Source organism: Ambystoma mexicanum, chromosome 4q, assembly GCF_040938575.1.
Source record: "Ambystoma mexicanum isolate Mex_15411 chromosome 4q, UKY_AmexF1_1, whole genome shotgun sequence".
Classification (NCBI taxonomy): Eukaryota; Metazoa; Chordata; class Amphibia; order Caudata; family Ambystomatidae; genus Ambystoma; species Ambystoma mexicanum.
Genome location: NC_090928.1, coordinates 971,217,889 through 971,236,916, shown reverse-complemented (window position 1 = coordinate 971,236,916; position 19,028 = coordinate 971,217,889). Strand labels below are relative to the sequence as shown.

The 19,028-nt window shown below is 47.8% G+C and overlaps 1 protein-coding gene across 1 annotated transcript in view; it reads right to left on the bottom strand.

The window, feature by feature from the left end:
• DTL (denticleless E3 ubiquitin protein ligase homolog) overlaps nucleotides 1-19,028 on the bottom strand; it is a 135,423-nt gene that overhangs the window by 11,042 nt on the left and 105,353 nt on the right. Inside the window, exon 14 of the mRNA XM_069608528.1 lies at nucleotides 16,608-17,461. Coding sequence (XP_069464629.1) covers nucleotides 16,608-17,461 — 854 coding nt within the window. The remainder of the gene's footprint in view (nucleotides 1-16,607; nucleotides 17,462-19,028) is intronic.

The window sequence follows — 19,028 nt, the reverse complement described above, 5'->3', positions numbered from 1 at the left end:
CTTACACGCCTTCTCCATCATAGAATGGAATGATGCAATATCATCCGGGGGGGCGGAGGGGGACGGGTGAGCCGGGCTCCTTGGGGTTTCTAACTCCACCTCTGACTCCCAGGCTGGATCCCTGGAGGGGTATGATGAGATAACCGACATGGCTCCTCTGTCAGACTCCGAATCTGGCAGCTCACCTTCCTCTTGGGGTGCCTGTGGTGCTGAGACTGGCGTGCGTAAGTGAGTCGGTGGACGGGACAGGCCCGGCTCGTCGACGGGTGACTGTGGCAGGTTTACCTGGAGGTAGTCTCTGGTCCAACGACTGTACTAATGACTGAAGCGTGGACAGAATCTCCAACGACAAAACAGATTGAGAAGAGGGGCAGACACCGGAATTCCAGAACCCCTCGTCGACGACTTGTCAACCACTCGTAGCCCGAGGTCTGCCGGGCCAGCTATTCTCCTGCTCTCGTCCTCTCCCGAGGACAGCGACACTGCCTGTTACTGCAGTAAACTTCAGGCCTCCAGGCTTCCTGTAGAACCTCTGTCGACGAGGCCACCGTCGCAGTCGTTGGGACGGTAGATACCACATGCGTCAGTGGTAGGGAGGAGGCCGATGACTGGACCGCCGTAGACGACGGTGGCTTAGCAGGTGGTTTAGGCAGTCCCGCCTTTTGTGCACTTGGCCTGCTTTTACTAGACTCTCGACTCGTGGTCGATCTATGGTGATCGCCCGAGGAGGATTTCGGCCTTTCCTTGTCATGCTTTCTCTAGCTGAATGACTCCGAGATGACTCTTTCTTTCTCCGCCGGTGGTTCCGACGATACAGCGCAGTGTGATGTTTTCGCAGATTGTGTGGAGCCTACCTCCGAAGGGGGGTAAGCCCCCGCTCCATCATTCAACCATGCCACCAGCCGTCGATTTCGGTCTTTGAGGGTCTTTTGAGAAAACCCTTTGCATATGTCACAGTTATCAGCCGAATGATGAGGGTGGAGACAGTATATGCAATCCATATGTCCATCCCCCTCGTAAACTTTTTTCAAGCCGCATGTCGCGCACGGCCGGAACAGCGCCTATCCCGACATGAAGGAAAAATTCACCTAACTCCAACTCCAAATACACAACCTTGTACAAAATAGTAAGACGACGCGAGGAGATCCCACTACTTTGGAGACGGTTGAAATCTGAAGGGAGCTGCGGGGGCGGGGCTCTTTTACCGCAACGTCCTACGGAGCATGCGTAGGCGGGCCCCAAAAGGATGTAGATAGGACACAAAAGTGTCAGAAGTTTTCCTATAGGAAAAGGCTATGTGTACCGAGGGGTCCCAGTCTGACGACGGGGAATATTCTAAGCATGGGAATCCATGAAAGATCCAATGCTGGAGAAAAGAGTAAGTAGTCAAAAAGAGTGGAGAAGCAAGAGGGGAGAGTGAATACAATTGCAGAAGTCAGTAGTAACACCTAATGTTGCAAGCCAGGATACAATATGAAGATGGGTACAGCATGATTCAGGGCCACCATGAGTACAGGATGCAAAGGAAGTCCAGCACAAGAGTTGAGAAAGGGTGACGAACCGTTAATAAATGAAGTCCACAAAAGCCAAAATAGAGCATTGGCCACAAGACGGTGATGGTGAAACCAGAATGTATTGAGACAGACTTGTGCAGATGTAGGCTGGAAGGAGGGGGGTGGGGTGTGGGGGTAAGCCGGGATGAGGAATCAAGCAAAACAGGCAACACCTGTGTGCGAGAAGGGGGGTGGGGGCACAAGGGAATATCCCGAGGGGACCAGAGGGGTTGGGGGATGGCCTGTGGGGACGTGTTTGGGCCCTGGGTCTGCCTGGTCAGAACAGGTCCAAACAGAAATTGCCCTTTTCTTTGTCTGCCCTTCGCTTCGGACGCCCATGCGAGAAACGCTCTTGATCTAAGAGTTAAGAGCAGGAAGGAAGAGGTGGGCGCGGCTTAGGCCAGGTGACCTAGATCCACTTGCACCTGCTCCCCATCTCCCCATCTGCAAAGGAAAATAGGCTGGAGGGCTCCTTAAGTAGGGAAAAGGGCAGCAACCAGGAAGACACCAGGTGGGCGGGGCTTGCTAAGGGGGGAAATGAGCAGCAACCAGGAAGGCCCCCGGTGGGTGGGGCTTGCTAAGTGGGGAAAAGAGCAGCAACCTGGAAGGCACCAGCTGAGGCCAGAAGCCCATAGCTCCCACCCTACTACTGCCCCAGTACTGAAACCCAGCACCATCACTGACTTATCTACTCCCTCAGGGCTAGGAGACAGTGTGAGAACTAAATCAACCGTTGTCCCGTTGTAGACTCGGAATTAAAGAAATGTGAATACATCATAACAAACCTAGAATTTCAACTTCTGTGAAAATGCGCCCTTGGATTCCACGGTTACAACATTTCCAGACAGTACAGAGTCAGACTCTCCCGGATACGAGGTAACTCACCACTAACAGGTAGACAACATTCTAATCATCCCCAAAATAAACCTAAGCGTGCCTTATTACATGCTCGTTCTATTCCTTGTAACACCACTGAAATATTTCATTTCATCTTAGAAAACGAAGTTGACTTTTTAGCCGTCAATCTAGGATGCAAGGCCACTCCAACATCTGTGTCAGCCTGAAAGTTTGCACTAGCCACTGCTAGTGATAATGGACTCTTGGCGATTAATAAATGGTGTGCTGCATGTATGTGAAGAACAGGTTGCAAGTGACTTTCTGCCTGGCTAGTAACCGGCCCCTTGACATTTTTAACCCTGACTGTAAAATAGATCCTCCAATAGGATGGGGAGTGGTGAGGGCGCAATATTTAACAGCTCATTGGACAGTGAAAAATGTAATTCGCCGTCAGCCTCCAAAATGCAAACGTATTAGTTTCCATCCTAATTCGAAGAAGAGCGTGCAGCCCTCTATTTTGAGCCCTGATTCTAGACTTCCAAGATACTCAAGAGATGCAAGCTACCTTAATAAGTAAGCCTTTGCAAGATATGAAGACAGGAGCTACTCACAATAAAGGTTGCACATTCGACTAGGTGATGACATAGAAACCTACACGGTTTCAGGGAACACGAGGAAAGATGTACAGCAGAGGTGCCCGGGGGCAGGGAGCCCCACGGTGCGGCCCAGAGAGCACGGAATGCCACTCGAGCCTGCTGGGAGCAGGAGAGAGTCACGGAGGAGAAGGAGCGGGAGAACGCAGTTGTCGTAGGGGCTGCAGGGGAGCGCTGGTGTTGACTGGCTCTCACCCTGCCCCCTCCCTCTCCCCCTGGGCCTGTGGGTGTGTGAGCGGTACCCTTCTCCACAGGGTGCAGAGGGAGCTGGAGGCGCCACTCGTGGGGCAGAGGAGCACCAGGGCAGGCAGGCAGTTGATCGCAGTACCCAGCAGTGGGAGAGGGCCCGCTGCACGGTTGGTGTTGTGGCGAGGCACCAGCGACTTACTGGAAACTGCAGAGGGGCCCCTAGAGCACCCGACGGAGGAGAGTCGGGGGCAGCCCAAGCCTGTATTCAGGTCAGGATAACAGACTTGGTCTGCATGGGTCGGGGGCACAAAGGGGAGTGGTGAAGCCACCGCCATATCTCACTTTACACAAGGAAGCATCGAAGAGGATGCCCCACAGAGGCAATGGAGGAGCGAGGGCACCCATCCGAGCATAGGAGTGAAAGTGGGTTCCCTGAAGTGCAAGTCACTGGTACCATCTCTAACCCCCTCCCCCCCTCTCCCGTCCCCTGAACTTGGAGGAAACGAGAAGGAGAACAAAGCAGTGCTAGGGGGCCCTGGAGGTTGGGTGGATGTCAAAGTCAAAGGCCCAGGAACAGACAGCGGGTGCCAGAGAACCGGTGGGCACCCTTCTCACAATATGGGCGCCGAGTGAGACAAGGGGTATGAACAAGGCAGCCCCTGATATGACGAACCAGGGGGAGCAGACGGGGGAGCGAACAAGCCCCTGTCCCGGGGAGACTTGGACAGCGCAATGACAAACTTTTAGTCGACGTTAACCAAAGCTTTTGAGAAACAATTCCGAATGATCGGATCTCAACTCGGCGCTGGCAGAAATACGGTAGGAATTGGGCCAGGAGAAAGAAACAGACCTCCTGGAAAGAGGCCTCCAGGAAGTGGAGAAAGACAGAGCACGGGGAGGCAACAGAATGATTGAACCTGGCCACCCAAAACCTGGAGTCGCAGATGGAGGATCAATATAAGGATCAAAAACTTGACAGAATCAGTGGCCGATAGGGATTTAAAGGCGCAAGTTCAGAAGATATTTGTAGCGCTCTTGGAATAGATATTGGACTGGATTGCATCCACAGGACCAGGAAACTGCTTGGGGGTCCAACAGCAAGCCACGAGAGGTCCCGGCAGCTTTTACACTCAACACAGAAAGAGGCGGTGTTGCGAGCAGCAAGGCAGAAAGAACCAATTCCATGATCTGGCAGCCGTAGTACATTGCTGGTAGAGGAGGCAGATGGGCCTAGTAGTGAAGGAGTTGGTCGCGCAGAGGGATTCACTACAGATGGACATTTCCCATCGGATTGGTTTTTGAATGAGAGGGCGCTCAGAAAAGCATCACCTCTATTCAGGAAGGGGGTCGACCTGTTACAACTGGACCTAGGCAAAGATCCGAGAGGACCATCCATCACAACCAGAGAGCTGCACGAGACCACGACCCTGGGAATGTACGACAGCAAGAGAATGGCACAAATGGAGAGCTCAGCTGCGGGGGTCCTGGCCGGGGCCAGGGAGAGACCCGGGGGGGAGGTGGTCAGGGAAAATAAACGGAAGGTTGGGAGGGCCAACTCCTGGTAATTAAAGGGGTGATGAGAATCAACAGGATGAAGTGGGGCTGTTTGAACACGGGAGAACATTCCATCTTGTTTTCCTTGCGGGTGGAACGCCTGGAGGGAGGTTCTATGGGGTGGAGGGGGGGCTAAGGGATGGGGGAAAATGGACATCCCTGAGTTGGGATGGGGTCGGGAACCTGTGGGAAGATACCGGCGGTTGGGGAATCGGTATCGGGGGTGGGGGGGGAGGAGGTAGGATGTCCAGTAGATGCAGGGGCAAGATCCAGAGCACGATGGGTGGGAGTTGGGGAGGAGATCAATAAAATAAGGGGCAGTCGGAGGAGACGGTGGGCCAGGAGCCCTAGCAACGTAAACATTCAAGTTGGCGAAAAAAAAGGAAGAAACTAGAGCGGTTCATGAGGAAATCAAACCCCGATATCCTGGCAATTCAGGAGAGCCATCTCCAAAGGTCAGAGATCAGGCAAGACTGAGATTAAGGGTTGATATATGATATGATATGACATGACATTTGTAACGCGCCTATACACAAGTGTTTCTCACAAATTATCCACGCCGGAGGCCCAAACAAGACATGCGGGGTGGCCCTAGCCATCCGTGATGCTGTAGATTTCAAGATAAGAGCCACTAAGGTTGATAAAGGGGGAAGGTTGGTACTCGTGGCAGGAGATTGTGAGGGGGTCTCGTACACGTTAGCATCCATAAATGCTCCTAACATAGGACAGGAAGTGTTTGAGGGAGCTCCTGAATATTCTGGAGGGGTTCGCAACAGGCCACATGATACTGATGGGTGACTTCAAAATAGCATGGTCCCAGGATTTAGATAGGAATAAGGGGGTCCAGGCATACAAAGGGGGCAGGGGTTGGTATAGCAGACCACGGAGTGGTCTCAATGGATCTCGCCCTTACTGGGCGTAAGGTGCCACGGTGGTGCTGGACGGTACTAGGGGAACTGCTGAGGGATCAGATTATAAGGGAGACCCTGGAGAACCAGATCAGGGACTTTTTTGTTTTTACTTAAAAGTGGCACCGAACACAGGGGCGAGCACCCGATGAGATGTGTTTAAAACAATGCTCAGGGAGAGTTCCCTGCGGCAAAGGCAGCGAGGGACAAGCACTTGGGGCGCTTGAGGCACAGCGGGATGAGCGAATATCAACAGGCAGTGAGCCCGCTCAAAGTCCTTAGAACTAAAGAGGCGGAGCAATCCACATTTGTCTGCCAGTGATTTTACACCAAACCCAATAAGGTGGACAGGCTGTTGCTGCGGTTGTTGAGGGGTGCTTCAGCCAAAACGGCAACAACAGGTGACCAAGGTCTCCGGCACACTCTCACTGGAAATTCAGGAAGTCTTATTCTGATATTATGCGGACCTTTACCAATCTCAAATTCAGCCCGTGGTACTGCAAGAGGACTTCCTGATCGGGGTCCAATTACCCAAACTGGGAGCCAAGGCAAGGGAGGTCTTGGGACAGGGGGACAACAGCGGAGGAGGTGCGGAAGGTAATTTCAGTCCTCCCCCACAATAAGTCACCTGGGACAGATTGATCTATTGCAGCTTTTTATCAAATCTTTGGGCGAATCCTTCACCACCTTACAAGACTATATAAATCGCTTTAGGGAATCGTGCTGCATCTCGGCGTCGATGGAAGAGGTATTCTTCTCATTTCTAAAAAAAAAAAAAAGGACCCCACCAGGTGCAGCTTTTAGGCCGATAGCATTAATTAATACGGATGCAAAAATCTATACCAAAATTTTAGCCAATAGATTGGAGGAGTATCTCCTGGATTTGATTCATCCGGACCAGTCGGTGTTCGCGATGGAACGATGGACATTCGACAACATTAGGAGCATAGCACACCTGGTGGAGAAGTCCCACAAGACAGCGTTTCCGGCGGTCCTTTCCCTCAGCGCTGAGAAGGCTTTCAACCGCGTGGAATGGTAATTTGTGTTTAAAGTGATGGAAACGATGGATCTGGGAGGGGACTTCATACATATGGTTCAGGCGAATTACAACACTCCACTGGCGCAGCTCTCAATCAATGGATCCTTATCCCGGAGTTTGAGCCTAAGCAGAGGAACCAATCAGGGCTGCCCCCTATCCCCCTGCTCTATGCTATATACTTCGAGCCTTTACTGCAGTTTCTGCGGGAGTCCAACAAGGTACATGGGATACCGTTCGGAGGAGTTCAACATAAAACTGCGGCCTTTGCCGACGACATGTTCCTCAAACTCCACAAAACCTGGGGAGTCAGCGGGGGCATGTAGGAGGGCTCTATCAGAGTTTGTGCAGTCTCTGTATGGAGGATTAATGTGTCTAAGTTGAAATTGCTCAACCTCACAGGGAAGAGAAGTGGAGGAGTTGAAGGCTTCCTCGTCATTCATCTGGAGCCCAGGGGGGGATCCGGTACCTGGGAATTAACATAACTTTTCAGCTTTCGGGGTGGTACCTGGCCAACTATCCAACCATACTGCCTGCCTCTACAAAAGCAGGCCTTATCAAATGGAATAATCTCTTGGTTTGGCAGAATTGCAGCGGTCAAGATGGTCACGCTCAATCAAATGCTTTATCTCTTTCAAGCGCTGCCTGTAGCAGTGCCCAACCGCTTTTTCCGGAATCTGGGGAAAATTATGGCCCATTTTGTTTGGGGAGGTAAGCGGTCACGGCTCAACCGGGGCCGTCTGATGTCCCCTAGGCGGGGAGAGAGGACTGGCATTCCCTAATTTCCAGCAATATTATGGAGGCATCCCAGATCTGTATCATAAGGGAATGGCTCTCAGGAAATGGGGGAAAGCTATGGACAGCAATAGATCAGGCGGTGGGGAGATGGGATCTAAGAGGTTATGTGGCTCCTGCACCAACATAGGCCGCTGCACCTGTACATAAGCTCAAGAACAAAGCTTGTGGCCGACACATGGGACCAACTGGCTCAGAAATACAAGATACATTTCCGTCCATATTTACCCCGCTACATAACAATCCAAACTTCTCACCGGGAATGCAACCGGGGGCTTTTGCACAATAGCAAAAAGGGGACGCCACATAATCTGGGATATGTTTCAGGGCCTCAATAAGACCTTTCCACGAGTTTAAACAATGTTTTGGGGTGGGGGGGAAACGTTATTGCATTATTTTCAGATGAGGCACGGACTGCTGGGTCTAGTGGTCAAGGTGTCAACTATGTGCCAGTTCACTCAGTTTCAAAAATATCTTACCACACATGACGGCGAAAGGGGCCTTATCTCGTGTCTGTAAAAAGCTTTGCATGCAGCCAAACTCCGACCAGCGTGGCCATATATGGAGCGTTGAGAGGAAAATCAGGAGAGAGTTGGAGAAGAGTGATTGGGAAAGGTTGTGGTCATTGGTGCCCAAGGTGGTTAAGGCATCTAAACTACAGGCATGTTGGTACAAACTGATTTTCAGGTGGCACTAAACGCTGGTCCATCTCCACAGAATATACCCCAAAGGCGTGTTTGAGGAGATGCGGGTGGGGTGGGGGCCTGGGCGGCTCCTGGTCCCATATTTGGTGGAGATAAAAAAAAAAGTGTAGGAGGCACATGTGGTTTTTGGTGAGGGTGCAAGGGTGCCCCCAGAGGATGTGATATTGGGGGTGGATGGTGGGACCCATGGGGAAGAAGGGAGGCCAAACCAGTGGTCCCTGTAGCAGCAATGGTCCTTATAGTGATGCGTTTTAAGGGGGCAGAAATTCCCACACTGCAGGATTGGTTACGTTAAATCTGGGAGTTTAAGGCACTTGAGTATGCAATGAACAATAACTTAGCACGTTTCGCTACAGACGAGGGAAAAATCCTCGCCTTTCTGGAGGAAGACTTTAGAGCCCAATGGTGCCCACAGGACCTGAAATTGTTAAAATTATGTGAAGCTGTTTGAAGCACGTCTACTACTCACTCACGTTGTATGATTATGCTTGCCTGGGGGAGGGCAACTGGAATGTAAGACTGAGGGGGTGTTTATTCAACTTGTTCCTCTACTGTTAAAAATAAAACCTTTGTTTTTATTCTTTTGCCTGACAAAGACAATGCTACATTTATGGAATTAACGGTTAACACCAATAATCGAAAGTGCAAAAATTAATGTTGCAGACTACTAGCCAGACATACAAAAAGCTGCTTGCTACCTCAATTCTGTACAGGCTCGGACTGGCCTTTAGGGAAATAGTATAATGCCCGAACCAAAAACCCAAAATGTTAGTGTGGGCCCGTTTTTCTGGGTGCAAGTGGGACCATTTTCTGGCCCATGTGGGACAGTTTGATAAATTACTTAACCATGCAGCTAGTAGTTTTGACCAGGGTTACTGAATAGATATTCTTTAAAAAGCACAATTTGCATCACATTTCATCAAAAACCACCCCCATTGGGTACTACTCAAACAGTCTGTAACAAAAGGACTGAATTGCCATTTGCAACTTTGGGCAATTTTTTCATTGGCGCCCGACCAGTTTTATGCCCCAGTCCGACCCGGATTCTGTACATACACACAGCACACCATTTCTTACTCTTCAAGAATGAAATATGACTAGCCAATGGATAATTGCAAGTGCACATTTTGCACTCTATAGCAGAGATAATTATAGCAGAGATAATTGACAAAGCCTCTTAGAAAGAAACTAGTTAATTCTGAAATTCTGGGTAAGGTATGGTATAATGCAGGCCTACGACAATTAAAATCAGTTTAGTAAAACTAAAAAGGAAATGGGCAGAGGATCCTAGCCCCGTGCACTGGTTTTCTTTGAAAGTAGTACGCATTACTTCTAGATCAGCCATTCTTGAAGCCAAAGGAATGTTCTATGGCAAAAAGATGGATTCAGTTTTAAGCTCTACTGGAGAGCTATTGAAGATGAAAAAGCTATAAAATTCAGATTTCGCACTTACAAATATTCAGCCCTTGGTCAGTTAGTTTAACCAAATTCAGTATTTCTTCAAATTGTAACCCAGCTAAAGACACAGCACTGATAGAAGTAACACTTGTAATGTTGATGGATGATCCCTCGTGGCAGACTATGGAACTCTGATTACACACCACTACATCGATGGAAACTAACGCTATTATTATAAGCCTGAATTCCGCTAAATGTCCAAATAACCAGTGTCCGCCCAGTATGATCAAAGAATGTGTGGTATCACCAAGTGTTTTGATCTCAGAATTAATCAACCCCTCATTTATAGATGCTACAGTTCCATTAGTGTCAAAGCAGGTTTGGGGAAACCCGCTCACCCGACACAAAATTACATCCTTTCATCTAGTAACTTATGTGAATTATCGCCCAATATCTGATGTGCCGTTCCATGTCTTGGAAAAAGCTCCAACCACACAACTTCAACATTCAGAGGGAAAACAGGTGCTGGGAAACTGGCAATTTGGATTGCGCCCAAATAGAGACACAGACTTGCCCCCTTAGATAAACAGTAGTCTCCATATAATGGACTGGGCAAAGCTCATCTCCTCATGCTTCAATATCCATCGGCAGCCTTCAACACCCTTGACCATAGCAAACTAGGCACCCTGGGCATCACTACTGGAAGTGGTTACCTGCGTAGTACCGGAGGGGACATTCATATGCATGCACCATATATTCAGTCAAGTAGAAGACTGTTCGAAAATAATAATTGGTTGGCCTGAAAAAAACGAAAACACTGAATTTAGGGGTATGCAGTGTTAAAGAAAAAGAAACTTTTCAGCGACACTGGAATAACAAATAAAATGTATATATGGGGGTGGGGTGTTAGGAAAGATTTCGTAATTGTAGGTAATTTTCCTTCCAGGTGGCAACCCCTAAACTTTTTGCTATCGTTTTTCACCTTGTTCTCGACTTTGCCAGAGAAGTGCAGCCTTCTGCCGCACTCCTCTGGGCTTTCGCTCCTTTCTTACGGGGAAACTGACATGCCCTTAAGACAGTGAGTACCGGGGAATGCTGTTTCCCGTAGTTTCTTTTATCATGTTGCGGCTTTCGTGCAACATGACACAAGAGGGCACTGTAAGCTAAGCTACAGCTCTCTTGGGTCTCTAGCCTTCTACAGGCCCTAGATACTCGTTGAGGATTGTATCTGATCGGTGCAAGTGATTCAGGGACGGGAATGGTGTCAGCGATCGTTTCTTGTGATTTGAGCTCCTTTTGGCGTTCTAAGCGCGTTTTTCGCGCTTAACCCAAAATGGTGGCCTGGCTCCCAAAATGGCCAGACCACGAGGCTCCTTTGTCCTGTCCGCTGACCGTCTTGCTCCCTTCACCTTCCCCAGGTCGAGCCGACCCGGGGCCTTCCTTATTTGGGCATGTACTTTCCCGCGAAACACGGATGCTTTCGCGGGCTTCTACATGTCTTGTGTGTGCCTCCAGGATGTGGGCTGGGATGTCTGATCCCAATACACATCCTGGGTGCCAGAGAGTCTAGGGTGGTGTGAATGCCTGGGACCACCGTGGTCCGTGATTGGTCCACGAATGGTGTGAGTGTTGATGAGCGGATCTCCCATTGGGTCCCCTCCGTTTTGGCGCGAAGGGAACCGTGGATAAGAGGGGGCTGGAAACACCACTACCATGTCGATCTCCCGAGTTCTCACGAACGAAGGAATACAGGAGCCAAGTATCCTGCAACCACGAGGCTGGACCGAGGAATCGCTGGTGACCCGCTGAAGGACTTCTCCTCTGCACTGCTGTCGCCTTGTGAAACCCTTTTCACCTTCGATCGAACCAGAAGGCCTGTACTGGTACTTCGACCCTTGGAATAGCGGGAACAGCTATTCTCGGCATCTTCACCATCTCCTGCTAGTAAGCCTTCGGAAGCGTCTCTGGGCCATCCAGCTGACTGACCAGCTTACACGGGAGCCTTGCTCTGTAACCGCCGCCAGGTTGTGTAGTATTTCGAGTCCTTGTCACTCTCACACGCTTCGTACACTAGGCATTCCCAGGTCTGAAGTGAGTAGTGTACATTTGGCTCAGATACACACGGCCGCTCCGTTGCCCTGCTGTGGTAACAAACTGTGCAGGTTTCTTCGATTGGAACGTCTTTTTACTCAACACGACGACGAGGCGTTCCCTGCTCTTCTGAACCTGCCAGCTGCTGAAACTGACGCGGAGAAGCCTGGGTCTGCTTGCATCGGGGACCGGTGAGTAGCATAGCTAGAATCTGGTCGCCCTCCTGCAGGAGCCCATTGCTTTTCCCCGCTGTGTCAAACAGCACCCTTTTCCGTACTCGCGCTCTGCTTCTGCCCACTGTGGAGGCTGCGCTTGAGTCGCGGAACTTGTTCTTCTTTTGTGCACTAAACTGAACTGCCTGATTTCCCTCAAAGAGCTTCTCCTTTTGCCCGTTTGCACCAGCGCGTGCAGGTACTTTTGAGCACAAGGCTCCACTCTTCGCAGGGCTCGGACTTCCATCTAGTTAGGTGCCTCTGAAGGCGAACTGGGTCTAAGCATTATTGCGCACTGCCTGTTTTCCCTCCCGTTTAGGTGGACTACCCATTTCGTGCATCTAACGCTTGAGACTGTCGTATTTGTATATATATTGTGTTGATATGGTATGTGTTGGTTTACTATCGTTATATTGTGATTTTCTCGCTACGGTCATTGTTTTAAAGGCCTTGAAATAAATGTGTATATATTTTTAATATAACAACTGTTTGGAGTAGTTTGTAAGTGTTCTTGCTTTGTGTGCTCATTGCAGGCTTTCAGTCACCCTCACCCCTCTTGAGACCTAGTCTTGGCCGCCGCGATCGCTACCTTGATTGGTCTGGCTCGTCCAGAGGTTACCCTGTTCCAAGTAATTAGGTTGGCCTTCTGAACTTCTGCGCCACCAGGACAGAGTTCAGAAATCCGTCTTAACATGGGGTAAGGGATTAAAAAGGGTGGGGTAGTGGGTAAAAAAGCTGTAGAAACGGGGTGAGGGGGTTGTCGGGACCCCCGCCAAATAAAAGAAAATTTGACTTTTTTCGTTATTAAAGTGTCACTGAAAAAGTATGTCGTTATTTTTTGTGGTGTCACTATAAACACATGGAACCAATTTTTGCTGGACCCACATCATAAACTGTTCCTGAGGTGATGACTATGTGGAGGTTACCAAAGCAGACATTGCCATTTTGGTACAAAGTAAAACGCTAGGGATAGTTCTGGATTACGCCCCATGCATGGATGCACACAACCTCTTCTGTCAGAAGCCCCAACCATAGTCCAAGCCATCAAAGGACTATAATAGGTTATTGCAATTCATTTTAGCCATGCAACACATCATATAGTCTACAGGCAATACAGCTGTGGCTGCCAGGACAACTGGTGATGACGGTGCAGCTCCATTTATAGATGAAAAACCACATCAAATGCCATACTTTCAGAGCCAGAATATGGTTTACTGTAGCGACTGATTTTTTTTTCAGTCTAGGGCTCATTATCATATTTTCTGTTTTGACAGATAAACAATGGAACTCTTCCAATTACTGAGGAACTAACTCAGTTCCATAAATTAAAAAAATGTAAGTGATATTTAGTGGGAAATGCAAAAAGAAGGCGAATGTGAGCTGGTTTTGTGAAGGAAAAAAAACTAGAGCAAGTAAACTCATACATATATCTTGGTCTTTTAGTCGATGAGACCCTAACCTGGAAGCTTCACTGGGCAAAAACTAAATTGAAATGTTGGATAACGGTTGGCGCTGGGAGTGCCTTCACTGATAAACCACCATTTCGTCCTGTGAAGACTGTACTTCTTTTATACACAATAAAAATAGTTCCGGTACTAGTCTATGGAATTTCAATTTGGGGGCACAGTTTCCATACACAGTTAAAACGGTTTGAAGCCAAACTGCTCAGAATTTTTTTTTTGCATGCCACATTCTGTATCTGATGAGTATTTTTTACCTTGAATATGACTTGACTTGCATCTAATCTATCTTAACAATAAGGACTTGTGTGTGTTCGGTTGCCCCGACGACTCTGAATAACAAGACGATAATGGTGGACTATGCGAAGGCCTTTCTGTGCCTAGATAATTATGAACGGATTGGCACATGGGCAATAATATTCTCCACATATAACATATGGAAGGTGGGATGGGATATTGCTAGATCCATAACCAACGCAAAAAGGATAAAATTCTGGTTGAAAAAGAAAATCAGGATATTTGACTGAGAACAACACAGGACAATTAACGTATATTCTCATAGTGGCCCCTTCATTCAATACATTGATGCACGCATTCATCCACCACCCTATATTGTTGCCTTTCCGGACTCTTGGATGATGCGACAGTACTTACTCCTAAAATTTTATAAAAGTAAAGTCCTAGAGACTGAAGGAGCTCAGAATGGCTTGGCACAAAATGAATTTGAGTGTCGGTTATCTGGCGAAAATACCATCAAATCGCTAGAACACATCTCGACGAGATGTAAAAGCCTGGATTATATTCGAGATCAGAGGATGAAAGCCTATAATAATTGTTTTAACTCGCATGACTATGTTATGGCAAATGTTCATAAATGGAAATGATTTAAATTTGATTTATCACATGATCAAATTTGATATGAAATGGATACTTGCACTATATGAATGTAAGAATACAGTTTTAACTAACTATATTTTAGGATGAAACTATGTATTGATATGTGGATACAATTGATGAAATTGTTTTAGATATTTTAGTATATACATTTTATGTATGTGTTAGATAGCTATGTACTTATTTACATGCGTTTTGTGTATGTAATGTAGATTTTACAAACTATTTTATGTTGTATTTACAAAGCAGAATGCTGAAAGTATATTAATAAATCCAATTCAATTACTGAGGACCTAACTCAGGTCCATAAATAAAAAAAAATTAAAAACTTGTTTGGTTAAAAACGAGGTTCTTCTACTTTAGTTCTTGTTGACTATTTCACTGTGTTACCTTTGCGTTTTTTGTCAACAAACAATACAAAAAGCTACCAGCAGGTATTAACCTTTTGCTACCCTCTCAGGGGTGTCCCCAGAGGCGTTGACGGGGGGGGGGGCGCCAAGGGGGCTATAGCCCCTGGTCTTTTGGCCATAGCCTCGGATAGATTCTCAGGAGCTACAACCGAAAGGCTAGCTAGCCCACAGTCCCAACAGTTCCGACATTAGCATAGCCCGGGGTCTTTTCCAGACCTAGCAACACCCCTGGGTGTCTGCACCTTTTGAATCCCAGAGCTGCAAGGTAGCATAAGTTCTGTTTCCCAGCATGCTCTTCAAGTCTCGTTAATGCCCTTGAAATCCTATGAAATCTACTCCATTTGAGATGATGTGCTCTAGGCAGTACTTGAAGGTAATCTGGCCACCTGCATACTTAACCGTTGAGCCTCATTAAACTATGCATCCTCCTGCGCTTGGAATTAAAACCATTCAATGATTGACCATATTGCTTCTAAACCAACACCAAATTGCATTTGTGATGTCCAACAAGCTTTTACTATCACCCCAATTTCATTTTTAAGCCCTTAATCTCCGCCCCCTTCATCCAGATAACCGACAAACACCACTCAGTCAAATTCATCTGCAATATTGGAGTGCTTAAGGATTGCAAATGTGTTCTAGTACTGCTAATCCCCAGTACTTTAAGATGCACCTTTGTAGAGAAGTTCTTCCGTTACTCCCCACAAAACCTACAGCTATAATACGAGGGCCCACGATGGACTACAACTTCTTACAGTCTAGCTTGTCCCTTAAAGTCCTTCACAGCCTTCAACGGGTTTACAAAGCAAACATTGGCATCGGATCACATTTGCACTGCCCAGAACAGCCTTTACTGGCTAAGTTTCGATGAATAATACATAAACGGTAATTGTTATGGAAAGAGTCCTGCCCTATGCTCCGTCGAGAGCCATCATGTCATCGCCTAGAATCCACATCAAAAACACCATCTTTCAAATGCTCACTTTGCTCTTCAGTGTCTGAAGCCTGTGGCACTGGAACCACCTACCTCAGACCATACAAGCAGATGCTCACTGCAGAACAAGTACAGCTCTTCTCAAAAGCGACCAAGTCAGTCCCCTCTGGTGAGATGCGGTAACACCGTGAGGCGGCGTGCTCCTCAAGTGGGCGCTATTACTACATTCGTTTAATCTAGGAGTCATCTTTCAACGGAGCACTGAGACTCAGATGTATTGGAAGTGTCAACTTCGAGCTGTAAAACCTTTAGGTTTTGGCAATAATTGCTTTCGGATGTCTTCTTCGGGAGGGAGGAATTGGAACAGCAATTCGGAGGTCCCCAAACTGCAAAAACACCATTGGGTGGGGGCGAGGGAACATTAACATAATGCACACTTTCCATTTAGATGCGTTTACGGTTGTAGGTCTACTGATTTTTTTTTGTTGCTCAAATCATTTTGTCTTGCGAGGATTGCTCAGAGGGCGACGTGACACTGAGCAACACAGGGTCGATCCCCGGGTCTGCGCTTAGAAACCTCTTGGTATTAAGCTCGTTATAAATAACCTATATACTTTTGGATAGAAAACTCGGATGGGGGTGGGGGGGCCCACCGCACCATTGCCACTATACGCCCGCCACACCAATATTGCCTCATCCCAACTCATCTACACTTTTGGGGGCAAGTGGAGCAAAAATTGATTCAAGCAAAAATAAAAAAAAAAGACCAATAGACCTACTTCCGTGTTTGTGCTTTGGTCCTAATCAATAGTCCCCAATGGTGTAAATATTAGTGCAATCATTTTCCACCAAGGTAATGTTGGCAAACTAAAAACATGCTTGCAGGGAGAGCGACTGTACTAAACTAGTATATACCACAAAGTTAGAGTGAACCAAAGCTGCAACCGACCCCTCAATGTATTCTGAACTCTAGACTTACAGACACTGGTGAGGAGGCAGCACTCCGAATCAGCTGCCTTTTTGCGATGGGAGTCTTTGTGGATGAAGGACTCGTGCAGGTCCCACTTGGGCAGCATGGCTTGTCTGTCTTTAACTTGTCTCCCAATGCAGAGAGCCAGTTCCTTCCCTCAGGGGAGCTGTTCTCCTTGCCCGCCAGACCAGTTCTCAAGTCACAGTGGAATTTAGAAGGTGGTGGGGACGGCGTTCCGAAACCCATCACAGCAAGAGGGCTACCGGGTGGGGAGGTTGCCGGTGTGCCTTGCCCCAAAATGTCATCTGCTTGACTTAGCTGTGCCAGGTCCAAGCAGGGCTCGCCAGTGGCCAGTTCTACGCCGCCTTCCGATGAGCACAAGTCCAGCTTAATTCTTTTCACCGCAGGGTCCAGTTCAGTCACACAGCTGCAGTGTTGAGCGCAGTCTTTCTCGGAGTGCTTTTCGCGGCTGGTTTCCAGCCGCCTCTTAACCCGTTTTTCAGACTGTGCCAAGGGTTTTGCGGTCGAAACAGCCTGCACTTCCACCGGCTCAAGGACCTTTCTTGGTGAAGGAGTCTTGGCTTCCTGCGCAGAGGTTTTAGAAGAGTTTGGCGTCCTGGTGACCCAGTTCTTAATAGACATCTTTGAGCTGGAAACAGGCTTGGGCGATCTGGTGGCCCCGTCGGCTGCCTGCCTGGCTGGGGTGCGGGACTTTATGGTCAGTGGTTTGATGGAGGATGTGGGCGTGCTGGTAGGTAGAGGGAGGTCTCCGCCATAGTTTGGTGCACAAGCTGCTGGCCGGGGTGACGAGACGAAGGAGCGGCTCTGCTGGCGAGGGATTTTATCTGGAGTTCTGTGCAAGGCTGCAGAAGAAAAGAAAGGAAAGGAAAAGTAAGACTGGGATCATCCAATGACTCCAAATAAATAATACAGTCAGGCCTTAACATGGGCACTTGCTGCTGGCGAGCAATCGACTCTTAGCAAGTACAGTGTGTGGTGCCCAAGTAGACAATGCTTGGGACGAGTAACTTTGGGCTTGGCTAGCAACTTGCCACTTGCATTTTTAACCGCTAAAAAGCGACTTTACAGTTAAGGCAATTGTTGCCTTTGCTAGCTACTGGGTGCTGGTATCTTAGGCAAACAGTGGTGACCAGATGTCTGGACATCACTGGAACCCTAGAGTTCCAGTCAGACTTCCTTTACAGAAATCGCTCCTTACGGGGGCCTAAGGTGAAGTGTGTGCAATGGAAGAGAACCAAGACTACTAGTCCCAAAATGCAGGAGTTTAATATGCGGTAATGCCAGATTGCGCTCAGCAGGAGATTTTCTTCTGATCTGTGAGCACCACATGTCCTAGGATCACTCTGCTTTCCTTTATCACAGTTCTTATTCATTGGGAAGGAGGCCATTTTTTTGTAATCTAACTGTTATTAATTATTTCATAATACGTTAACATATGTTAGGTAATACGATGCAATAGAGTCACGGGGACTTTTTTAACGGAGATTAATGTGCTTTGTTCCGCTCTAGAGCAGGTTGCAAAAGCATGAACCAAAAGAAGAACAGTTGATAAAAACAGACCAAATTAAAAACACATAGCACAAGACCATATGGACGAACCGGCATTGTGCAGCCCCTGTTAATAATGAGCTCAAAACAGCCAGAATCCCATTAAAACACTTCCATAACTGCTCAGTGAGCATGTTGAATCAAAGCAAGGTGGCACTTGTCCCTGTGTCCTCTTTAGTCGGACCTGGAGCCTCTTGTAAAGCAAGCCTGAGCAAAAACGGGACACGGATCTTGAACCAGTTAACGTAGCCAAGCACGTGAGCTGCCTGGTTCTGTGCCAACTAAAACTTGCGTGGAGATTAAAGAGAGCATTTCTGACACAGAAATGCATGACTGATGGAAAGCTTGGTGCAGGGAGGGGAAAGCTTGGTGCAGGGAGGGGAAAGCTTGGTGCAGGGAGGGGAAAGCACCCAATGTAAAAAAAAAAAAAAAAAAGCAAAATAACCCTGGCATGCCGCTGCTGTATTATTACAGTCCCCATAAGAATGCTGGCAGTTTCCCAATGTGGCCAAAAGGATTTCTAAATATTCTAATATGCAGGCACGTTTTCAAGTCTGTAAACCAAGACTTGTATTTTTAATCACTAAATTCAGACACCTCACGGATAGTACAGCATGACATTTTAATATTTTGTGGCATTAAAAAAAACCAAAAAAAAACATTTTGCAACACAAAATGCATTTATTGCGGCATTTGTGCAGAACATTCTTTACTGACTGTAGGGTGTAAGATTGACAGGTTGCGAGAAAAAGGCAGTCTACGGGAGAGCCAGGGTGTGATTACTTGCACCTTTGGTGTTAAATTTTATTACCCATTAGCAAATGTAATGTTGAAAATATTCTCCCACTAGGTTCTACAAGC